Below are 24922 nucleotides of genomic sequence, written 5' to 3' on the forward strand. Positions count from 1 at the left end.
AAGTAATATTTTAACTTTTCACAAATAAAATTATATACTAAAGAAATTTGCTGAAGAAAACACTGGAATTACTCAACACACCTATATTTTGTAATTTCTGTTGAAAAAGTACACATACACACATGCTCTTCTTCCTTAATGCCCATAAAATATCCCTATCATAATATCACAAAAGAAAAAGCATAGATTAGAATTTGACTGTTTTATACATAAAAATCTACATTAGAAATTTAAAAGTTTTATCATTAAGTGATTGGAAGAGATTATTATTTATGTGGCAAATATTTTTGTTCCAGCCTATGTTATAAGATACATGTCTAGAGTGCAATATATTTTCCTACAAATGAAGTGACTACTTCTTTCCATATGATAAATTCCATCAAAGAACAAAATATTTCAATTTGATATCCTGAAATAGCTGTGAATTTAATTGAATTCTAAGATTTCCAAGAAATATATTGTACATGGAATATTTGAGTTGTAATTATTTCCATATTGTACATAAAATCTCCAAGACACCCAGGATTTTTTCCATTGGCAATAAATCCTATTTCTATGAAATCTTTTGCTTAATTTTTACTCATAAACAGGAGTATAAATATATGCTGAATGTTCATGGTACAGTAATTAATAAGACTATATTCTTACCATTAGAATGCTAATACAAAAACTGGATATGATTACATAGTTGTAATGGATGTCCCAGAAACATGAAAATAAAGAAGACTGTATTAAATTCACATATGAGGGAGGTATGTACAAAATAAATCACAAAAATTTAAGTCTTATTTTGTAAAACAGATAGATTGGGAAGCAAAAAGAAGTTCAGAGAGAAAGGACAGATGCAGCAAAGATATACTCATAGATGTATGGACTCACATAGGATTCATCTTCATATACAAACATATATCTATAAGAATGAAAAGCAAAATGAAAGGGGACTTTGTATAAATACAAAGAGGATTATTGTATAATTTGCTTTAGATGTCATATTTATGAGAACATAATTTTGAGAAAAATGTGATTTTAACATCATTATTTTTAATCCCCATATCTACCTTGTTTCTGAAGCTTGACTCACAGACCCAGATCTCAGGAGATGCCCCTCACAAACAGCACTAAAATCACAGAATTCATTTTACTGGGGCTCACAGATCGCCCAGAACTCCAGCTTCTCCTTTTGTGCTGTTTCTGTTTGTTTACCTTGTCACTGTCTTAGGCAACATGGGCATGATGGTCCTGATCAGACTGGATTCCCACCTTCACACACCTATGTACTTCTTCCTCAGTAATTTGGCATTTGTGGATATGTGTTATACCTTAATGGCTACCCCTCAGATGTTGGCCAATTTCTTATCAGACAAGAAGACAATTTCCTTCATTGGCTGCTTTGTCCAGTGTTACCTTTTCATTGCTCTTCTCTTCACAGAGTTTTACATGCTGGCAGCCATGGCCTATGACCGCTATGTGGCCATATGTAATCCTCTGTGTTACAGTGTGAAAATGTCTAGGGGAGTCTGCATGTGCTTGGCCATGTGTCCTTATATCTATGGTTTCTCAGATGGGCTATTCCAAGCCATCTTGACCTTCAGTATGACCTTCTGTAAATCCAATGTCATCAACCACTTCTATTGTGCTGATCCACCACTCATTAAACTGTCTTGCTCTGATACTTACATTAAAGAACATGCCATGTTAATATCAGCTGGTTTAATCTCTCCAGCTCCCTCACAATCATCCTGGTGTCCTATGCTTTCCTTATTGCTGCCATCTTAAGGATCAAATCAGCTGAAGGAGTAAGCCAGATCTTCTTTCTCTGAGAATATCTTATTGCTTAAGGGAGCTGAGTATATCAACAGCTCTATTTCACATAAAAATAAGATAAAATCATATATGCGTATAATCTTCAAGTTGTATAATAATTATTCAGTAAGATCAGTACATGTTTTGTTATTGTTCATCTAAAACCACCTTGGCTACTTAATTTTATAATTCACATAGCCCCATTGAAATGCCAAAGAAAACAGAATTTCTTATAAATATTTCATAAAATTCTCCAGCACTCACGTTAAGATTATAAATGCAAATCAGTGCTCAAACCTAGCTCAGGACTATAAGTTCATGTTATGTCTTATGTCATATTGCTTAGTCCATATCTGTTACAAGAATGTGTTGTAGCTATATGTAAATGTTTCTGCTTTGTTCTGAAGATTAGTCTATCTTAGTGATTCTAGTATGTTTATTTATTTTATAGATTCTTTAATATTTTCATATGTCACATGTAAGTTAATCTGTTTATGTACTTCCATTTCATTCATTTCTTATTCCTTCCTTGTTGAACGTTCTTATCCTGGAAGGACAACTTTGTGAAGAGGTAGATGAATCTCTTTCCTTGTGCCCTACCACTGTGTTAATTACAAAAGCACATTCTGCCCTCTGCACTAAAATTAATTACATTTCCTTTCATTAATTTTTGCTTTACTATAACAAAGACAGTAGCATTTTCTACATGCAGTTAGAGAGATTTAATTCTAATTTCTGCTCTACTACCAGAACAGAATGCCAAATTTTGTCATGTTTTGTGAAACATCTGATTTGGAGGGAACAGGTGAAAAAATAAATTTATTAGAAAATGAAACCTCAACCTAATTATTAGTGTTTAAATTTTTTCTGTGTGTAATACCGACTGCTGTATGAATATCCTTTACTTAGTAACTAATATAGATCTTTGCTATCCCCAGTTTGTAACTTTATACTTTTGTATTTCTACAGAGATGCTATATTATGAAACATTAAAATCATAGTAGTAAAATTGATTCTGGAGAGGATTTACTTCTGGTATCTTTAAATCTGTGCTTTTTTTGTTTCTTTGTTTTTTTTCTTTGTTTCTTTCTTTGTTTCTTTCTTTCTTTCTTGATACAAGGGAGTTAAAATCTCCTAAATGAGGCTTCTACATATACACACAGTATGAGTCACTGATAAATCTCTCCTAATTTATTAAGAAGACCACTGTTTCATAACAAACTATAGTGTGTACTTGGAAGTTTATCCCAGTTGGGCCTATTACTGCACCATGATTACTTCAATCATCATAAAGCAATTTGGTAACTTGTGGTACTGTCTGGGTGAGCATGATCTGCATCTGTGCTGTCAGCTAATGGGGCTATGTGTGATCTATGTAAGAATACCAGCCTAGGCTGTGGAGATAGATCAGTGGGTAAAGCACCTGCCTTTGCCACTTTACCACATGTACGAGGAACATTTGTTCCCTAGAATTCATTTAAGTTGGTTGTGATAATGTGTCAGTAACTTCAGGGCTCCAGTGTTGATATGGGAAGCAGAGACACAATAAAATCCAGAAAAGCAAACTTGTCAGATCATTTAATAACAAGAGCTGCTGAAGTCCTGTCCCAATAAAAACAATGTGGAAGGCAAGGGTACACACACACACACACACACACACACACACACACACACACACACACACAGAGAGAGAGAGAGAGAGAGAGAGAGAGAGAGAGAGAGAGAGAGAGAGAGAACACCAAAGGTTGTATTTGTTTTTTAAAGATTTGAAAATCCAGTGGACTAGCTCTGATATTCTCAGACCTTAGCAATATCTGTGTGTGGATGAATAATAAGAGAGAAGTAGGAAAAAAGAGAGAAAATGTCTAACATTGCATTTCATTTACCCTTCTTTAACTCATCTAAGTGAACATGCTGGCACCTAAGAAAATGGTCAGAGGCAATTACTCCATGGTGACTGAATTTATTCTCTTGGGATTAACAGATCGTCCAGAGCTGCAGCCTTTGCTTTTTGTGCTCTTCCTGGTGATCTATCTGATCACTGTGGGAGGGAATCTTGGCATGATGGTGTTGATCAGGATAGATTCACGCCTGCATACCCCTATGTACTTCTTTCTTGCCAGTTTGTCATGTTTGGATTTGTGCTATTCTACCAATGTGACTCCCAAGATGCTGGTGAACTTTTTATCAGAGAAGAAATCAATTTCATATGCTGCTTGTTTAGTCCAGTGTTACTTTTTCATTGCTATGGTGATTACTGAATATTATATGCTAGCCGTGATGGCCTATGACAGATACATGGCCATCTGTAACCCTTTGCTTTACAGCAGCAAGATGTCCAAAGGGGCATGTGTGCGTCTGATTGCTGGTCCCTATATCTATGGCTTCCTTAGTGGCCTGATGGAAACCATGTGGACATATCGCTTGACCTTCTGTGGCTCCAATATCATCAACCACTTCTACTGTGCTGACCCTCCTCTCATCAGACTCTCCTGCTCTGACACATTCATTAAGGAAACATCAATGTTTGTGGTAGCAGGGTTCAATCTTTCCAATTCCCTGCTCATAATCCTCATTTCCTACCTGTTCATTCTCATTGCCATCTTGAGGATGCGTTCTGCTGAAGGTAGGCGCAAAGCCTTTTCCACCTGTGGGTCTCATCTGGTAGCAGTGACTGTGTTTTATGGGACTCTATTCGGCATGTATTTTAGACCTTTCACTTTAGACCTTTCGGAAGCTGGTCAGAAGAAATGTGCTTTCAAAGTAGAAATTGTCCTGTCTTTATAAATTAAATAAAAGTTTTATTTATGAAAATGACATCCACTGTTTGTAGAAATTCACTTTATATATAACATGAAAATCCATATTCTTTTATTCAAAGTATATACTATAAAGGTATGAAGATAAACAGTTTACGTACTATGTGGAAGTGCAACACATGTGTAAATATGGGAGACTGTTATTCTACTGTTATATACTTTTACATTCATGTCTTTATATATGAGTTTTACATTATGAAAATTATACATTTATTACAGTAAATATGCAATTTTAATATAAACATAAAAGTGAAAGAATGAACTATTTCTGCCCTCCAGCCTCAGCTCTCATTCTTAATACCCAGACTGACTATTAGCAGTTTTAAAAACTTTTAGGAATTTTATATCCACAAATAAATGTTTGATTATGTTTGTATACATAGACACAAAATTGTTTAAATATATTTTGAAGGTCAAAGCTGATTTCTTCCAAGAGTTTCCTTGTTGTATATTACAAGACTATTGGTAGGTGTGCTGAGATTGTAGCATGTTACAGGATGTTCAGTAGGTGTACCTTTTAATCTCACTTACCACGTTCAGTTTTGATACCTTCCATTTGCTTACTTCCTTCTACTTGTAAGAATCACTTTTAATGAAACACTTCTCTGGTAAAGCAGAATATCAGAGCAACCCTGTGGGGGCTGAAAACTTACCCCTCATTCTCTGCAAGACCTAAATGTGTTTTTAACCTGCTCAACAATCTTTTCAGATGCTATGTATTAACTCTAGATCCAGGTTACTTGAGAAGAAGAGTTTCCACAAAGCAAAATGGCTACTTTTATAATCTTTTTGTCGTAGAATTAACTAGTGACGTTTCACATTTATACAACCAAAAATCTTTTACATTTTTACTTATTTCTTTATTAATCTATCAGTTTCAGAATGGACCAAATGTTTGATATTTGTACCTCAGTTTAAATATGATCCACTATTGTTTTGTACTATGAATAGAACAATTCATAATTTTAGAATGAGATGTCTTCCTTCTTTTGTAAATAATTTATTAGGCTAAAGAAACCAATGTTTTTCTTTTTAGTTATATTTTTGGTAAATTTGCTTGTGCTGTGGGCTAACAAATACAACCAGTGTTTAATAAGTCTTTCAATAGCTATGCATTACTCCTAGTATCAAGAGAGTTTTCAGGAGTCTTGGGATAGTTTATTTTGTAGAAATTCTAACACTGTAATGAAAATAAAAGCAGATGATACAATTTGCTGGGTGTTATAATACAAGAATGTCAAAGTGCTTAAATAGTGGAAGAAGTGCCAATTTTTTCTCAGTATACTGAAGTCAGCTATATGGCTTGGACACAAAGTTGCTATGTTTCACTAGGCAGGTATTGGGCCATCAATTTGGAACTGCATTTGTTGGCTTGGATATCAACAGAGAAGAGAATTCCACAGAAAATTCTTATTCTGCTCAATAGAAATACTCTTTCTTTGCTTTTCAAAAATTTCTGTTCAGTGCTATAGAAAAGTGTCAGTTTTTTCAGGTTTTTTATTCTATATTAAGCCACATAATCATTTATGCCATGTGATAGAATTCAAATAGCTCTACTTTGAACATCATATTGTTAATACATTCTGTTAAAAAACATTTGAAAATTATTTTACAATATTTATTAGTTGCTTGATTCTCTTTGAAACATATATACTGCTATCTAAACAAATGTTTAATATTGAAAAATCAGTCACTTTATTATTCCTATTTTTTCAGATCTCAGGGTCTATGTATGCTCTATACTTAAACTGTGAAGACACAGATGATGGTATACATAATACTATAAGCATAATATACATTTTATGTCAGATGTTTTATGAAACTGATGTGAAAACATTTACACATATCCACACATGCTCATATGACAAAGAGAAAGAACATGCATTTTAAAATCCATAGTATCTCTTAATTTGTGTGTGACAGTAGCATATCCAAAAAGCTGGTTTTCTCCTTCTTAACATTCTTGTTGACTCACACTCTCATGTGTGGTGAGCTGACAGAAGGCAGCTATCATCCTTGCAGCCATCTTGAGCCATATACCCTGATAAGAGACTTGATTGCATCAGCCTACAACAGCTGGGCACACTCTGATAACATCTTGCTTTAGATACCCAGGATTTTCCCTTGGGTGTGTGAGACTTAAAGGTGTGTGACTTAAGGGTGTGACTTAGAGATCAGATTTAGAGACAAAACCTAAGGACATGATTAAAGGCGTGACTTAGAGGCGTGGCTTAGAAGTGAGACATATAAAAGGAGAGAGGCAGACAGGAGAGTTCAGAACAATTTGGAGAACAGAGAATCAGGCATCAGATTATTAGGCACTCTGGAGTATAACTTGGAGTACAACTTGGAGGAAGAACTTGGGCAGTACAACTTGGAACTAGGAATTAGCTTAGAGAGTACAACTTGGAGTGCAACTTGGAGTAGAGAACTCAGATGAAGAATTATTAGACATTAGGCACTTAGCACTTGGAGAAAGAACTTGGAACTTGGAGGCACTAGGGACTAGGAACTAGTGACTAGGAACTCAAGATTTGGGACTTGGAGAGAGGAAGAGAGACTGAAGAATAAACGGGATTGAATCACACTCTGTCTTGTCTCCATTCTTCGAGTCCGTCCTCACTGTTTCTCTTGCTGAACCACAACCCGTGGACTGGAGCAGCTTGGGGCAGTACAGCTCTAATGATTTAGCCCCCAAGGCTTTGGCAGTAAGGGTTCAAACGTTGACAGAGAGGTCCGGGGGACATTTTGGCCCTCAAACGTGGGGTAGCTCAGGTCACAACCTTTTTGGCGCCGTGGGGCAGAGTGGTCCCCAACTGGAAGAGGTAGTGTGAAGTCCGGAGAGCCGCTGAGAGGGCTGGAGGCTGCCGCTGCCGCCATGCAGGAAATCATTGCCAGCGTGGATCACATCAAGTTCGACTTGGAGATTGCTGTGGAGCAGCAGCTCGGGGCGCAGCCGCTGCCCTTCCCAGGCATGGATAAGTTGGGGGCTGCTGTCTGTGAATTTTATTTGAAAGCTGCCTGTGGCAAAGGGGATATGTGTCCATTCCGCCACATTAGTGGTGAGAAGACAGTTGTGTGCAAACACTGGCTGAGAGGACTGTGCAAGAAAGGGGACCAGTGTGGGTTCCTGCATGAATATGACATGACCAAGATGCCTGAGTGCTACTTTTACTCCAAGTTCAGGGAATGCAGCAACAAGGAGTGCCCCTTCCTGCATATCGACCCTGAATCCAAGATCAAGGACTGCCCTTGGTATGACCGTGGCTTCTGTAAGCAAGGTCCCCTGTGTAGGCATCGACACACCCGGAGAGTCATTTGTGTGAACTACCTGGTTGGATTCTGCCCTGAGGGACCGTCATGTAAATTCATGCACCCTTGATTTGAACTGCCCATGGGAACCACTGAACAACCTCCACTACCACAGCAGACACAGCCTCCAACAAAGAGGAGGGCCTTCTCAGCCCCTAGACTGCAGGCCAGCATATCAGGCTCCAATTGTTTTTCTATGACTGTTGCTCGCCTTGTAGGCTGCTACAACATCTGGCTGAACCAAGCGTTCATCCTGACCTGAAGCTAGAACCTCAGAAACAAAACAAAGTAACAATCCGCCATTACAAAGGTCGTCCTCCTTGATCCAGTTAAGGAGTCAGAACTCTTCTCCCAATCAGCAGAGAGCCCCGCAGGTCATTGGGGTCATGCAGAGTCAAAACAGTAGTGCAGTTCTCAACATTTCTGTCCCCCAAACAGAGAGCAGAGTGGTCCCCAACATTCATGGGTATTTGCCTTCAAAAGTGCTTCACATTTAACTGGCTGACAATAAATGTACTGCAAATTGAATTATGTAGTAGCCTAGTTGATTTTGTGATAACCAGTAATGGAGAAAAATCAATGTGTTTTGCCACTGTTGTGACTTTTGAGACCAAATCAAAGTAAACTTTAATATAGACCACATTGTGATCCAGAATGTGCTGAAGAGTACATACAGGAACATATTTCACCATAAATATAGTTATTTTGTACTCTGTAGACCAGATACTTGCTGAATTTTTATTCTTACCTAATAAATATAAGGAAGTAATATAATCTCCATGAAAGAATCATTAGCAAAACTGAGATAGTATCTGTTTTATGTGTTTTTAATGAATTATTTTGTTTATTTACCTCCTTAGTACCAACCTCACGGAGTTTTTCCCTGTTGGAGTAAATCTCCAACCCAAATAAGACCGTCAAAGGAAACACAACTCAATAATTATGAATACATGCAGCACACCTTGATTGTACAGATTTACCACTACACTACTCTATTCCTCAGCTATGAGACCCTTATTACTTGCAGGTTTTCCAAGTCACACATTTGTCCTTGTACCTCCTGCTCCTCTGTCATCTTTTCCTCCATTGTCTTCCTCCTCTGTCTTCTTCCCCTCTTCTCTCTTCCCACCAAACATTATTTTTCCACTTCCCCTTCTCTGCCCAATCACTGGCTCTAGCCTTTATTTTACAAATTAAGGTGGGCAGAAGGTTCAATAGAAGTCACCTGTGTACTGATTCACTCTTCCTCTGCAGCCCCTCCCAGGAAAATGGAATTAACCTCAAAATACAAGTACAGGGCTATCCACAATACTTCCTCACCTCTGTGTCACCTCTGAGAAAATGCCCCACCCTGGGTATCTTCCTACCCTGGAGCATGAAGCCTCTGTAGGACTATGTGCATTCACTTGTGGTTTTTGAGCTGCCAAATAAACAAAAGGAGAAAGAATGTGATTTTTACAAAACTGAATGTGCTGGTTAACTTTATGGGTTAACAGAAAAGGAAAAATTGATTCTAAATGTAGATGGCATCATCCATGGGCTGGGATCCCAGACCAAAAGGAAGGAGAAAGTGGTTGAGAAGCAGTATTCATCTTACTTTACTTTCTGTCCATGGACACAAGGTAATCAGCTGTCTCAAACTCCTGGTACCATGCCTTGAGAATTGCATCAACTGAATGTAAAAGCCACAATGAACAGAATCTACTGGAACCATATGCCAAAATAAATAATTATTCCCCTGTTATTTTTGTTAAGAATTGATGACAACAGGAAGAAGAGTAACAGGTACAAGATCTGTAGCTGTAGAAAGAATCGCCAATTGGTTCTCTCACTTGTGAATAAAGAGTAACAGAAAAAAGGAAGAATTTCTGTTTTGTGAACAAGGATGAAAAATATTTAAATCCTTTTACCATTTTCTTTATTTTTGAAAATATTATACTCATGTTCACCTACATATGATCTTATCTACCTCTGTCGCCCAACTCTAACTCTTTCCATGTTGGCTGCCAATATACCTTGTTCCATCTTCACTTGTTTCTAAATTAGTAAGTTCAGGTAGAGATCCCTGTATGTACATGGGCATGGGCAATTGTGGGCAGCCGACAGAAGGCGGCTATCATCCTTGCAGCCATTTTGAGCCATATACCCTGATAAGAGATTTGATTGCATTAGCCTACAACAGCTGGGCACACTCTGATAACATCTTGTTTTAGATACCCAGGATCTTTCCTTGGGTGTGTAAGACTTAAAGGTGTGTGACTTAAGGGTGTGACTTAGAGATCAGATTTAGAGAGAAGGCCTAAGGGCATGACTTAAAGGTGTGACTTAGAGGCATGGCTTAGAAGTGAGACTTATAAAAGGAGAGAGGCAGACAGAAGAGTTCAGTACAACTTGGAGGAAGAATATGGACACAGTACAACTTGGAACTAGAAATTAGGTTAGACACTTGCAAAAGAGAATTAGGTACTTGGCACTTGGAGAAAGAACTTGGAACTTGGAGGCACTAGGAACTAGGGACTAGGAACTAGGGACCAGGGACTTGGAGAGAAGAAGAGAGACTGATGAATAAGCGGGATTGAATCATACTCTGTCTGGACTCCATTCTTTGAGTTCGACCTCACTCTCTCTCTTGCTGAACCCCGACCCATAGACCGGAACAATTTGGGGCAGTTTGGGCTCTAACAGTTTAGCCCCCAAGGCTTTTGGCAGTGCGGGTTCCAACATTGACAGAGAGGTCCGGGACATTTTGGCCCCTTGCATGTGGTAGCTTCGGGCTGAAACATTTTTGGTGCCCAACGTGGGGATAGAGCGGTTGGCAACAGGCAAACCTTTAGAGGATAAGAATTCTGCCAGTTGCTATTCCATACACAAAGAAATGATGCTCCATCCTTGTTAATCCATGGCCAACATCTATTTAGTAAGGTAGGGGTAGGGGGATGGAGATAATGTAACCAGGATTTATTCTGACTTGATCATGAGTAGATCTTGTGTAGGTAACACAGCTGTTGTAAAGTCACAGTTTCAACAGCCATGTTATGTCCAGGAGAGAGCACTGTTCTTATTTGTAACACTATTTTCATGAAGGTGTCACTGTAGCTTTCCAATTGGTAGAAACCAATTCAGGTTCTGTGAATAAAAGAGTTTTAGCTCACAGTAAATGTTTCCAAATATGGGATGCATAATTACAAAAGACTGGCTACTGTCAATTGTTTAGATCTAAAGTAACCTCAGTAATAGACCTATTGGAATATTGATGAGGTAATTTTTAGATGGGTTAACTGGGGTGAGGAGAGTACCCTTAACTCTGGCAAGCACTATCTGTGATCTCTGGTCCTATCCTAAAGAAAAATCAAGTAGCAAGAAGAACACTCGATTCTTCTCTTTCCCCCTTTGGACTACTGACACAGTATGGATAGCTACTTCACTTTCCATACTAGGAAGAAGTTTTACCTCAAATGTTAGTCAAAATAAACCCTTCCTCTCTAACATTGTTTTGTCAGGCAGTCATCCCAACTATGAAAAACTAAAAGAATACTCTTAACTGCTGACAGAGCCTTCACATTTATTCTTTCAGTTGTGAATTTGAGGTAAGAGGAAAAGTTAGAACAGTTTACAAGTATTTTGTGAGTAAAAACGTTAAACTAATAAACTAAATTCTTTAAAGTGTTTATCTTGAGGAAGCAGCGTCTGTACTGGGTAGTAAAATTGGCGTTGTGAATTTTATCATATGAATAATGAGGTCACAATTTTTTGAAGAAGAAAAACTCATTAAAGAAAATTTGATTGATACCCAAATTATGGTTTCTTAGATTGCAAAAAGAAGTGGCTGAGTGACACAGGAAAAGATGAGTATGGAATGTTCTATGGACATATTTTCTCTTAATTTGCTTGACATAAATGAGAACTAGCAAACACATTTTAATCTAAATAATGATAAGAGGATAATGTTTTTTGACTCATTTTTTCATATATGAAGGGAAGCTAAAATTTCTGTAGGGAGAAATGATTTTGTTTCCAAGGAGGGCAGCAGTGACTGAAGGCAGACAAGCACCATCTATCTAGCTCATGAAGTCTTTCCAGTGCCATTTTTAATTTTTCAAAAACCTCTACTTCTCTGCATCCACATCCAAGGAAATGCTAATAACTTGAGGTTAATAATTATCTACATTAATAGACATAGATATCTCTTGGCTTTTAACTCAGAGTTACTAGAGATATTTTACTGTGCATGATATTATACTGTAAAATGAATAAACTAGCAGAATTGTTTGAAAAAACCACAAATACTCAGGGGAAAGAACCACTTTTTTTGTTTTCTTGTTTTATTTAGAGGTAAACATGTAATGTGTTTGTCTCTTGTTAGTGAATATTTACTCATGAAATAGAATGAACTAACACAGTCTCGTATTATGCCTACTTTGTCAGCCAGTGTATCTAATAGGTTTTTCAATTGAAGGAAATTGATTACCTATTTTATAGCTCAGCTCTTTCATGTAAATGGTTTGACGATGGATATATACAATATTTAATAAGTTTCCATCAACATTAGTCATTAAAAATTGTTAAATATGATGTTATTGAAGCTAAGCTGCTTTACTAATCACACACACACACACACACACACAAAGACAAACACAAGCACACCTACACACACCACACACACATATTAGGAATATATAACCTCTGAAATTCAGTGACTATAGTATTCATAGCATAGCCTAGGAAAATGACAAATTACAGAAGTTTTCGGAATTAATTGAACTTGTTTCAAATTTCTCTACTTTTTATTCATTTGTTCTTGCATTTTTCTAAACATATAACAATATGAAATAAACAGCCAAAAAATCTAAAATATTTGCATACTGGTAATTTTGAAAGGAACATGTTTTTTCTATACTAATGCTGATTGCTGGATTACACAATGCCATCTCAAGTAGGACAGTGGTTGTCCCCAAATTAGAATACTTGAGCTGCTTACTGAGACTTGAAAGTGGAGGGATTGATGATGTCAGGTTTTTTTCTATTTTTAATGCTGCAGAGAAAATTGTCTACCATATATATATGCAAACATCTTCCTTATTAGCATTGAAGGCCCATTTATTTTTCTACTTCCATAGTTCTTTAGAGGTAAGTTATTCGAAAATAGCCAAAGTACTGCTTTATAAGTTGTTGGTGTTATTTTAGTTTTCATAGAATGCAAGCATTTATTCATAAGAGTCAACTGTAGCTAGATAATCACTATATAATCATATATATTTTGGCTTATCTATGTGTACCTATAGTACTAAGATTTAAGGTCTGAGAATTTGTGTTTTATATATTAAATAAATAGTCATGTGCCCAAGTGGAAGATCGTAAATTCAAGGCCACCTGACATTATATATACATGCCATTTCTCAAATAAATGCTGAAATTAAATTTATATCTATATTTATATACACATGAACATGATTTATCTATCAATCTATCATCTGTCATCTATCTCTCTCACATATTTATAGAAAGAGAGAAAACAGCACATACACAGAGAGAGAAAGAGGGGGTAGGCGAGGACATTTTACAGAGGAGTAATTAAAATTGGTCTCTAAATCTTTTTTTTTTTTGAATAAAAATATATATTTTTTTATTAGATCTTTCATTTACACTTCAGATACCATCCCGTTTCCCCATTCCCCCCCCTTAGAAAACCCCTATCCCATGCCCCCTTTTCATTTTGCATTTATACATTTTTTTAAGAAATGTTAATCATAGGCTTTATAAGTTTGGTATTGTTCAATCAGAGGTGTAACCCACTACCCAACCTAGATATATCAACTATCTTTGACTGGTGGAGATACATGAACATCTGCTTCCCTGTCTCCCCCCTCTATCTCTCTTTCATCACCTAGCTTCTCCTCTCCTTCTTCTTCTCCTCTTCTTACTCCTTTTCTTCCTCTCAGTACTCCTCCCACCTTAGCTCCTCCTACACATCACCCTTCCTGTTAAAAGGAAACTTTTCTCTCAAAATACAATTAGAGCATAATTATGCCTATTTGTACCAGTGAGGTACAAGATAGTCCTAATACCCAGTCCATCCTTTTGTTGACTAACCAGCACCTCTGTTATCTATCCTAACTAAAACACTTAGTTCTGAACCTGGCTTTTTCCTTGGCTTTAGGATGAATGTCAGCTGATGACCATACACTCAGATCTTTTCTCTCAAAGTAAATAGCTATAAGTTTTCAACCCCATCAGAAATCCAGAATGACTGAGTTGACTATAATTGTGGGAAGCACAAAGCATAGCTTCTAAAACTTAGCCAATTTATAGAGACCTCTGAACACCTGGACACTCGCTCTACTTCAAAACGTTGGAGCATCTGTTCTTCTGCCTTCTGGCCCAGGATCATCTGACAGACCTTAGTGCTGCAGAGTTATTGAGGGCTGATTACTCTGTCTAGGCAGATATAATCAGTCGACTATTCTGCAAGTGTGTCCTTTTCTGGACAGTAATTTGTCTGTAGAAGGAAAGTGGCAATTCTTGCCTAGTGGCTGTCTCATCACAACTGGAGTAACTCCAAGGATGCTCAATTTCTTCTTAGAATTTAACATAGGAAGCTTTCCGGAGCAGACAGGTCTCTAATGAAAATGAACATTAATACTGAAATGTTTGTCATGTCAATTCTAAGGATTTCTGATGTTTTGAAAACCAGCTATCCATGTAAGGTAATCTGGACTGTTGCCTGTTAACTCCACTCAGCTATTTCTAAATAAAACATAGAGAACACCCTTATAATAAACTCCAAGTCATGAATTTGCTATAGTCCCTTAACTCACAGGCTGACCATCTCAAATCAGTTAAAAAAGTTAAAGAAGGACTGGGTCTAAGCTTTGTATTCCTAAGTGTGTTATACTGGTACAATGCCTATGAGAGTAACAATATTCATCTCACTCTTATATCACTAAGAAGCTCATGCCAATGAAAACCTTAAAATTTGTAAACAAAGTAAATTGGTGCCATTTAAGAATTTATATCTTCATCTTGATATTAATTATACAGATTTCTACTAATAGGTTATGGCTATGCAATAAACCCTAGCTAATCCTCTCTATTCCGACAAAACCACTACTTTTCCCTAGGGAGACAGCCCAACATTTACCACCTTAGTCCCCATGCCCAGGGAATAGGGGCGCTGACTCATCATTAGCTTCTTCAAGCTGATTATGGGCGTTGAGATATTAGAAGAGGAGTGGGGGGGAGAGCAAGTTGACAATCCTCTGATGCTGTGTCTTCGCTGCCTCCAGATGGAATTCACGGACCTCAGAGGTTTGAGCAGGTCTGCCCAGCTTGCTTGTTGAGTAGATACACCAAGGCTGATCATTCTGCAATATACAATTCTCAAAACAAATTTTAGTATCAAGATAGTTTTTTTTTTTAAAGAGGGCTGACATTTTATTAAGAATGTTGGTTCTAACCACTTTTCTATTTTTCCCCTCTTTTATTGGATATAATATTTACATTTCAAATTTTATCCCCTTACCATATTTCCCCCACCACCCAGGAACCCCTTATCCCATCCCCCCTCCTCCTGCCTCTATGAAGGTGTTTACCCACCTACCCCCAGCCTCCCTCCCCACCCTCAGATTCCCCCCCCTCAGTGCTCAGCCTTCAGGGTACCAATGATCTTGTCTCCCACCTATGCCCAACAGGGCCATCCTCCCCTACATATACAGCTGGAGTCATGTGTCTCTCCCTATGTGCACCTGGGCTGGTGGTTTAGACCCTGGGGAGCTCTGGCTGGTTGGTATTCTTGCTCTCCTCACAGGGCCACCAGCCCATATGGTTCACGGTTCCCTCAATTTACTCTCTAACTCCTCCATTGGGAACTTTGATCAGATTAATGGATAGCTGTGGCTATCTGTCTCTGGGTATGTCCAACTCTGAGAGACCTCTAAGGAGACAGCCTTATCAGGCTGCTGTCAGCTTTCCCATCCTGACATCCCTATCAGCGTCTACTTTTGGTGACTGCCTATGGAATGAATACCCAGACACAATGGTCTCCCTACAACCCCCCCTTCAGATTCTGACCCACACTTTGTCTCCATATTTGCTCCCTTGGTTATTTAGTTACTCCTTCTAAGAAAGACCTAGGCATCCTCACTTGTTCTTTCTTCTTCATGAGCTTCGTGTCGTCTGGTAGTTGAATCTTTGTTGTTTCAAACTTTTGGGCTAATCTCCGCTTATCAGTGAGTAAATACCATGTGTGTTCTTTTGTGATTGGGTTACCTCACTCAGGATGATATTTTCTAGATCCATCCATTTACCTAAGAATTTCTCGAATTCATTATTTTTAATAGCTGAGTAATATTCCATTGTGTGAATGTACCACATTTTTTGTATCCATTCCTCTGTTGAAGGGCATCTGGGTTCTTTCCAGCTTCTGGCTATTATAAATAGGGCTGCTATGAACATAGTGGAGCATATGTCTTTGTTATTTGTTGAGGCATTTTCTGGGTATATACCCAGAAGTGGTATAGCTGGGTCCTCAGGTAGTGCTATGTCCAATTTTCTGAGGAACCGCCAGACTGACTTCCAAAGTGGTTGTACCAGCTTGCAACCCCACCAACAATGCAGGAGTGTTCCTCTTTCTTCACATCCTCGCCAGCATCTACTATCACCTGAGTTTTTGATCTTAGCCATTCTGACTGGTGTGAGGTGGTATCTCAGTGTTGTTTTGATTTGCATTTCCCTGATGACTAAGGATGTTGAGCATTTCTTAAGGTGCTTCTCGGCCATTCGAGTTTCCTCAGTTGAGAATTCTTTGTTTAGCTCTGTACCCCATTTTTTAATGGGGTTATTTTGTTGTTTGGCGTCTAATTTCTTGAGTTCTTTGTAAATATTAGATATTAGCCCCCTATCAGATGTAGGATTGGTAATGATCTTTTCCCAATCTGTTGGTTGCCGTTTTGTCTTGTTGACAGTGTCCTTTGCCTTACAGAAGCTTTGCAATTTGATGAGGTCCCATTTGTCGATTCTTGATCTTAGAGCATAAGCCATTGGTGTTCTGTTCAGGAACTTTTCCCCTGTGCCTAGGTATTCGAGGGTCTTCCCCAACTTCTCTTCTAATATTTTCAGTGTACCTGGCTTTATGTGAAGGTCCTTTATCCACTTGGAGTTGAGGTTTGTGCAAGGAGATAAGAATGGATTAATTTGCATTCTTCTACATGTTGACCTCCAGTTGAGCCAGCACCACTTGTTGAAAATGCTGTCCTTTTTCCACTGGATGAATTTAGCACCCTTGTCAAATATCAAGTGACCATAGGTATGCGGGTTCATTTCTGGGTCTTCAATTCTGTTCCATTGATCGTCCTTTCTGTCTCTGTACCAATACCAAGCAGTTTTTATCACTACTGCTCTGTAGTACAGTTTGAGGTCCGGAATGGTGATTCCCCCAGAGGTTCTTTTATTGTTGAGAATAGTTCTCGCTATCCTAGGTTTTTTGTTATTCCAAATGAATTTGTAAATTGCTTTTTCTATCTCTATGAAGAATTGATTTGGAATTTTGATGGGTATTGCATTGAATCTGTAGATTGCTTTTGGCAGGATAGCCATTTTTACTAAATTAATCTTGCCAATCCAGGAGCATGGGAGATCTTTCCATCTTCTGAGATGTTCTTCAATTTCTTTCTTGAGAGACTTGAAGTTCTTGTCATACAGATCTTTCACTTGCTTTGTTAGATTCACTCCAAGATAATTTATTTTATTCGTGGCTATTGTGAAGGGTGTCATTTTCCTGATTTCTTTCTCTGCCTGTTTATCCTTTGAGTAGAGGAAGGCTACAGATTTGTTTGAGTTGATTTTATATCCAGCCACATTGCTAAAGTTGTTTATCAGGTTTAGGAGTTCTCTGGTGGAAGTTTTAGGTTCACTTAAGTATACTATCATGTCATCTGCAAATAGTGAAATTTTGACTTCTTCCTTTCCTATCTGTATCCCTTTGACTTCCTTTTGTTGTCTAATTGCTCTAGCTAAGACTTCCAGTACTATATTGAATAGGTAAGGTGAGAGTGGGCAGCCTTGCCTAGTCCCTGATCTTAGTGGGATTGCTTCAAGTTTCTCTCCATTTAGTTTGATGTTGGCTACTGGCTTGCTGTATATTGCTTTTACTATGTTTAGATATGGGCCTTGTATTCCTGATCTTTCCAAGACTTTTAACATGAAGGGATGTTGAATTTTGTCAAATGCTTTCTCAGCATCTAGTGATATGACCATGTGGTTTTTCTCTCTGAGTTTATTTATGTAGTGGATTACATTGATGGATTTCCAAATATTGAACCATCCCTGCATTCCTGGGATAAAGCCTACTTGATCTTGATGGATAATTGTTTTGATGTGTTGTTGGATTCGGTTTGCGAGAATTTTATTGAGTATTTTTGCATCAATATTCATAAGAGAGATTGGTCTGTAGTTCTCTTTCTTTGTTGGGTCTTTTTGTGGTTTAGGTATGAGTGTAATGGTAGCTTCATAGAATGAATTGGGTAGTGTTCCTTCTGTTTCTATTCGATGGAATAACTTGAAGAGGATTGGTATTAGGTCTTCCTTGAAGGTCTGAAAGAATTCTGCACTGAAACCATCTAGCCCCGGACATTTTTTGGTGGGAAGATTTTTAATGACTGTGTCTATTTCTTTAGGTGTTATGGGACTGTTTAGGTGGTTTATCTGCTCCTCGTTTAACTTTGGTACCTGGTATCTATCTAGAAAATTGTCCATTTCCTCCAGATTTTCCAATTTTGTTGAGTATAGGCCTTTGTAGTAGGATCTGATAATTTTTTTAATTTCCTCTGTTTCTGTTGTTATGGCTCCCTTTTCAGTTCTGATTTTATTAATTTGAATGCTGTCTCTGCGCCCTTTGGTTAGTCTGGCTAAGGGTTTGTCTATCTTGTTGATTTTCTCAAAGAACCAGCTCCTGGTTTTGTTGATATTTTGTATAGTTCTTTTTGTTTCGACTTGGTTGATTTCAGCCCTGAGTTTGACTATTTCCTGCCGTCTACTCCTCTTGGGTATACTAGCTTCTTTTTGTTCTAATGCTTTCAGGTTTGCTGTCAAGTTGTTGATGTATGCTCTTTCCACTTTCTTTTTGTGAGCACTTAGAGCTATGATTTTTCCTCTTAGTACTGCTTTCAATGAGTCCCACATGTTTTGATATGATGTGTCCTCATTTTCATTTAAATCTAAAAACTCTTTAATTTCTTTCTTAATTTCTTCCTTGACCAAGTTATCATTGAGTAGAGCATTATTCAGTTGCCAAGTGTATGTCGGTTTTCTGATGTTTTTGTCCATGTCAAAGACAAGTCTTAATCCATGGTGGTCTGATAAGGTGCTGGGGATTATTTCAATCTTTTTGTATCTGTTGAGGCCTGTTTTGTGACCAATTATATGGTCTATTTTCGAGAAGGTACCATGAGGTGCTGAGAAGAAGGTGTATTCTTTTGTTTTAGGATGAAATGTTCTATAGATGTCAGTTAAGTCCAATTGGTTCATAACTTCTGTTAGTTTCATTGTGTCTCGATTTAGTTTCTGTTTCCATGATCTGTCCATAGCTGAGAGTGGGGTGTTGAAATCTCCCACTATTATTGTGTAGGGTGCAATGTATGCTTTAAGTTTTAGTAAAGTGTCTTTTATGTATGTGGGTGCCCTTACATTTGGGGCATAGATGTTGAGAATTGCAAGTTCCTCTTGGTACATTTTTCCTTTCATGAATATGAAGTGCCCTTCTTTATCTTTTTTGATTACTTCTGGTTGAAAACTGATTTTATTTGATATTAGAATCGCTACTCCAGCTTGTTTCTTGGGACCATTTGCTTGGTAGATTGTTTTCCAACCTTTTACTCTGAGGTAGTGTCTGTCCTTTCCACAGAGGTGCGTTTCCTGAATGCAGCAAAATGTTGGGTCCTGTTTACGTATCCAGTCTGATAGTCTATGTCTTTTTACTGGAGAATTGAGTCCACTGATATTAAGAGATATTAAGGAAAAATGAGTTTTGTTTCCTGTTATTTTTGTTATTGGCAGTGGAGATATGTTTGTGTAGCTACCTTCTTTTATGGTTTTTGGAAGATTACTTTCCTGCTTTTTCCAGGTTGTAGTTTCCCTCCTTGTGATGGAGTTTTCCACCAATTATCCTTTGAAGTGCTGGGTTTGTGTTGAGATACTGTGTAAATTTGGATTTGTCATGGAATATTTTGGTTTCTCCATCAATAATGATTGACAGTTTTGCTGGGTATAGTAGTCTGGGCTGACATTTATGTTCTTTTAGGGTCTGTATGATATCAGTCCAGGATCTTCTGGCTTTTATGGTCTCTGGTGAGAAGTCTGGTGTAATTCTTATAGGTCTGCCTTTATATGTTACTTTGCCTTTTTCCCTTACTGCTTTTAGTATTTTTTCTTTGTTTTGTACATTTGATGTTTTGACTATTATGTGGCGGGAAGTATTTCTTTTCTGGTCTAAACTATTTGGAGTTCTGTAGGCTTCTTGTATATTTATGGACATCTCTTTCTTTAGGTTAGGGAAGTTTTCCTCTATAATTTTGTTGAGAATATTTACTGGTCCTTTAAGTTGGGAGTCTTCCCCCTCATCTATTCCTATTATCCTTAGGTTTGGCCTTCTCATTGTGTCTTGGATTTCTTGTATATTTTGGGTTAGTGGCTTTTTGTATTTTGCATTTTCTTTGACAGTTGTGTCTATGTTTTCCATGGTATCTTCTGCACATGAGATTCTCTCTTCCATCTCATGTATTCTGTTGGTAATACTTGTATCTATGACTCCTGATCGTTTTTTTAAGTTTTCTATCTCCAGGGTGTTCTCCCTTTGTGATTTCTTTATTGTTTCTACTTCCGTTTTTAGATTCTGCATGGTTTTGTTTAATTCCTTCTCCTGTTTGGTTGCATTTTCTTGTAATTCCTTAAGGGATTTTTGTGTTTCCTCTCTAAGGGTTTCTATCTGTTCTTTGAGAGTGTTATTTATGTCTTTCTTAAAGTCCTCTATCATCATCATGAGAAGTGATTTTAATTCTGAATCCTGCTTTTCTGGTGTGATGGGGTGTTCAGGGCTTGCTATGATGGGGGAACTGGGTTCTGATGATGCCATGTAACTTTGGTTTCTGTTGCTTAAGTTCTTGCGCCTGCCTTTTGCCATCTGGTTAATTCTAGTGCTACCTGTACTTCTCTCTCTGATTGAAGCTTGTCTTTCCAGTTGTCTCGCTTTTGTTTGGTCTTCTAGGAGTCCAGATGTCTTTGTGGTTTTTTTCCAGCTGCCCTGATTACAGTGGTATCTCTAGGATGCCTCAGGATATGGTGCCTCCAAGGTAGCAGTCCAGCTAGATGTCTGCTGTTCTGGGTGCAGTGTCTCCTCTTGGATATCTCAGGGTATGTTGTCTGACACTCTGAGTTCAGTTGTTCCTCTGTGGCTCTGGGTTGAGCGGACCTTCCAGTATGTCTCAGGTGGAATCCGGGGTCCACACAACTGCAGACCTGGTAGAGGTCTGGTCTGGGACTCAGACCCTGCAGGCCTCAGACCGGAGGGGGGGCGAGCAGCAGAAGGAGCCTGCTAGTGCTGGCTATGGGTTCTATGGATCCCCCAGAATGTGTCTGGGGGACTCCTGGGTGCACTTACCCACAGGCCTCAGACTGCCGGAGGGGCGAGCAGCGGAAGGGGCGTGCTAGCGCTGGCTATGGGTTCTATGGATCCCCCAGAATGTGTCTGGGGGGCTCCTGGGTGCACTTACCCGCAGGCCTCAGACTGCAGGAGGGGCGAGCGGCGGACAGGGCGTGCTAGCGCTGGCTATGGGTTCTATGGATCCCCCAGAATGTGTCTGGGGGGCTCCTGGGTGCACTTACCCGCAGGCCTCAGTGGTCTCTAAATCTCAATCAGTCAGATCTCAGTATTTAATCTGATTGAGAACAAATGAAAACATGGAAAAATTGCTATTTGTTTGTTTTATATTTTGATTTAAGTTTGCCTTTCTCCCCCCACCCCCCAAGTGCTATTCTTCAAGACAAATTCTTACTTTGAGAAGTAATATTTATATACTTCTGGGATATAGTTGAATGTTTAGCTAAGACTCTGAAATCCCAGTCTGTGATGAATGATCACTGGGCATCTGTCTACTTCCACAACTGTAGATAACATCCTGAACTAAGTCACTCTACATCCCAATCCAGATCTGATATTTGAATAATTAACCTGTATAATTTTTACTAGGTTAACTGAAAAACTGATATAAAGTTTTTCCAAATAATTAATGTATGATATTTTTCTACTAATTGGGAAATTTATCATATAAAATATAAATTATAATTTATAAAGACATAAAATAATTGCAAATTACCCTTTTTAATATTTATATACACAGCATAAAAGATTTTACATGGTTTGGTCTATAATCGATGTTATCACACAATTTCTTATGGTTATTCCTCCTTTTAGTAAAATTATCTAAAAAATTGTATCTCAGAAATGGTAAAATTCATTTGTCCATTTACAATGAGTGGAAAGTCTTAGAATTAGAAGTAGATATGAGGTGTAAAAGTAAAATACACAGAGCAGAAATGAAGATCAGTAAGAAGTCTAAATTAGACTATGGTTTATGGTTCAAGAGAAAATACAAACAAAATTTAAAAGACTAGAGTCTTAAACAGGTTGAGACTTAGAAGACAATGTGTGTTTGATAATGTTTAAAACATGAATTTGAAGTCTACTGATAGACTGATAGGGAAAAAAGGGTAATGGAAAAAGAATGCAGAGGGGCAATTCTAACAAAATATTTAAATTGTTTACCTCTTTATGGCTTGTCTATTCCATAATAAAATTTCTATTTTTCTTTGTAGTCCATCATGAAGAGAAACTTCACTTCTGTGACTGAGTTCATCCTCCTGGGACTTACTAGCCATGTGGCGCTTCAGATTCTCTTTTTTTTGTGCTGTTTTTGGTGGTATATGTGGACACAGTGGCAGGTAACCTGCTCCATCAAGGCCAATGTCAGGTTCCACACAGTCATGTACTTTTTCTTGAGCCATTTATCGTTTGTGGATATGAGCTTCTCTTCAAGTGTGACCCCAAACATGCTCCAGACTTTCGTTTCAGAGAGTAAAACTATCTCCTACCCTGCATACTTGGTCCAGTGTTACCTCTTCATTGCATTGGTCCATGTTGAAATCTACATCCTGGCTCTGATGGCCTTTGTTTGTTACATGGCCATCTGGAACCCTCTGCTTTATGGTAGCAAGATGTCCCAGAGTGTATGCACATCTCTAATCACAGTGCCTTATGTGTATGGGGCACTTACTGGTCTGATGGAGACCATATGGACAGACCTGGCTTTCTGTGGCCACAATGGAATCAGTCATTTCTATTGTGCTGATCCACCACTGATTAAAAGAGTTAAAAACTCTGACCCAAAATTGTTAAAGATGTATAGGGACAAAAATAGAGAAGAGCCTGAGGAAAACGAGGTCCACTGACAGGCCCAAATTAGGATCCAGCTCATTGGGAGGCCCCAATGTCGGATACTACTACTGATGCTATGGTATGCTTACAAATAGGGGCCTATCATGACTGCCCTAGGAAAGGCCCAACAAGCAGCTGAAAGAGTCAGATGCAGACAATTGTATATAACAAATAGAAACTGGTGATCCCTGTAGTTGAATTAAGGAAAAACTAGAAGAAGCTGATTAGGAGGGAAACCTGAGAGGAAGACCAGCAGTCTCAACTAACCTGGACCCCCAAGATCACTCAGATACTGAGCCACCAACCAGGCAGCATACACGAACAGCAACCAGGCAGGCTCCCAACACATATCCAGCAGAGGACTGTTGGGTGTGGACTCAGCCAGAGAAGATGCACCTAATCCTTGAGAGACTTGGGCCCCAAAGAGAGTGGGGATGACTGGCAGAGTGTGTGTTTTGGGGAGATGGGGGTATCCACTTTGAGATGGGGGGAAGATGTTTGGAATGTGAAACAGTTGGAGGGTAGACTGGCAGAAGGATAAAGTCTGGACTGAAAAAAAAGATTAAAGAATAAATTCTATCTTGATTTCTTCATTTATGGTAATTGAGAGTTTTGCTGGGTATAGTAGCTTGGGCTTGCATTTGTGTTCTCTTAGGGTCTGTATGACATCTTTATCTTTTGTATAAAGGAGGGCTACTGATTTGTTTCAGTTAATTTTATATTCAGCAACTTAGCTGGTATTGTTTATCAGCTGTAGAAATTCTCTGGTAGAATTTTTCTGGGTTGCTTATGTATCATATCATCTATAAGAAGTGATACCTCTACCTCTTCTTTGCCTATTTGTATCCCTTTCATCTCGTTTTGTTGTCTTATTGCTCTAGCTAGAACTTCATGTACTATACAGGGAGAAGGGGCAGCCTTGTCTTGTCCCTGATTTTATTGGGATTACTTCAAGTATCTCTCTATTTCATTTGATATTGCCTGTTGGCTTGCTGTGTTTTGCTTTTATTATATTTAGGTATGGACCTTGAATTCCTTATCTTTTCAATAATTTTAACATGAAGGTGTGTTGTATTTTGTCAAACGCTTTTTCAGTATTTGATGATATAATTATGTGATTTTTTTCTTTGAGTTTTTTTATATAGTGGATTACATTAATGGGCTTCTGTATATTGAATCATCTTTGCATCTTCATTAACCCTACTCCTAATAGAGGGCTAATATTCAAAATATATAAAGAAACTGAACTCCAAAAAAAACCAAACAACCCAATCAAAAATGGGGTATAGAGCTAAACAGAGAATTCACAACAAAGGAACATTGAATGGCCTAGAAGCAGGTAAAGAAATGTTCAAAGTCCTTAGTGATCAGGAGTATGCAGATCAAAACGATCCTGAGATTTCAACTTACACCAATCAGAAAGTCAGATGACAGCACATGTTGGAAAGGCTGTAGAAAAAGAGGAACACTCCTCCATTGCTGGTGGGATTGCAAAATGGTACAACCA

The 24922-nt window shown here is 38.2% G+C and overlaps 2 protein-coding genes and 2 pseudogenes across 2 annotated transcripts; all 4 read left to right on the forward strand.

Moving 5' to 3' along the window:
• The first annotated feature begins 1087 nt into the window (after window positions 1–1087).
• On the forward strand, window positions 1088–1820 carry LOC117703150 (olfactory receptor 5M11-like). The gene is given in 2 exon segments (XM_034494651.2): window positions 1088–1705; window positions 1708–1820. Coding segments are annotated over 2 exon segments (594 nt in total). The 5' UTR covers window positions 1088–1224.
• Window positions 1821–3714: 1894 nt separating this feature from the next.
• On the forward strand, window positions 3715–4590 carry LOC117703151 (olfactory receptor 5M5). The gene has a single exon (XM_034494652.2). The coding sequence runs from the start codon at window positions 3715–3717 to the stop codon at window positions 4588–4590; it is 876 nt and encodes a 291-aa protein (XP_034350543.2).
• A 2910-nt stretch (window positions 4591–7500) lies between these two features.
• Window positions 7501–8073, forward strand: LOC117703709 (cleavage and polyadenylation specificity factor subunit 4 pseudogene; annotated as a pseudogene).
• A 14729-nt stretch (window positions 8074–22802) lies between these two features.
• On the forward strand, window positions 22803–23429 carry LOC117703152 (olfactory receptor 5M8-like; annotated as a pseudogene).
• The last annotated feature ends 1493 nt before the right edge of the window (window positions 23430–24922 follow it).

This window comes from Arvicanthis niloticus, chromosome 2, assembly GCF_011762505.2.
Source record: "Arvicanthis niloticus isolate mArvNil1 chromosome 2, mArvNil1.pat.X, whole genome shotgun sequence".
Classification (NCBI taxonomy): Eukaryota; Metazoa; Chordata; class Mammalia; order Rodentia; family Muridae; genus Arvicanthis; species Arvicanthis niloticus.

Excerpts from the sequence above, each read along its gene's own strand:
- LOC117703151 (XM_034494652.2), top strand. The coding sequence starts at position 3,715 with ATGCTGGCACCTAAGAAAATGGTCAGAGGCAATTACTCCATGGTGACT.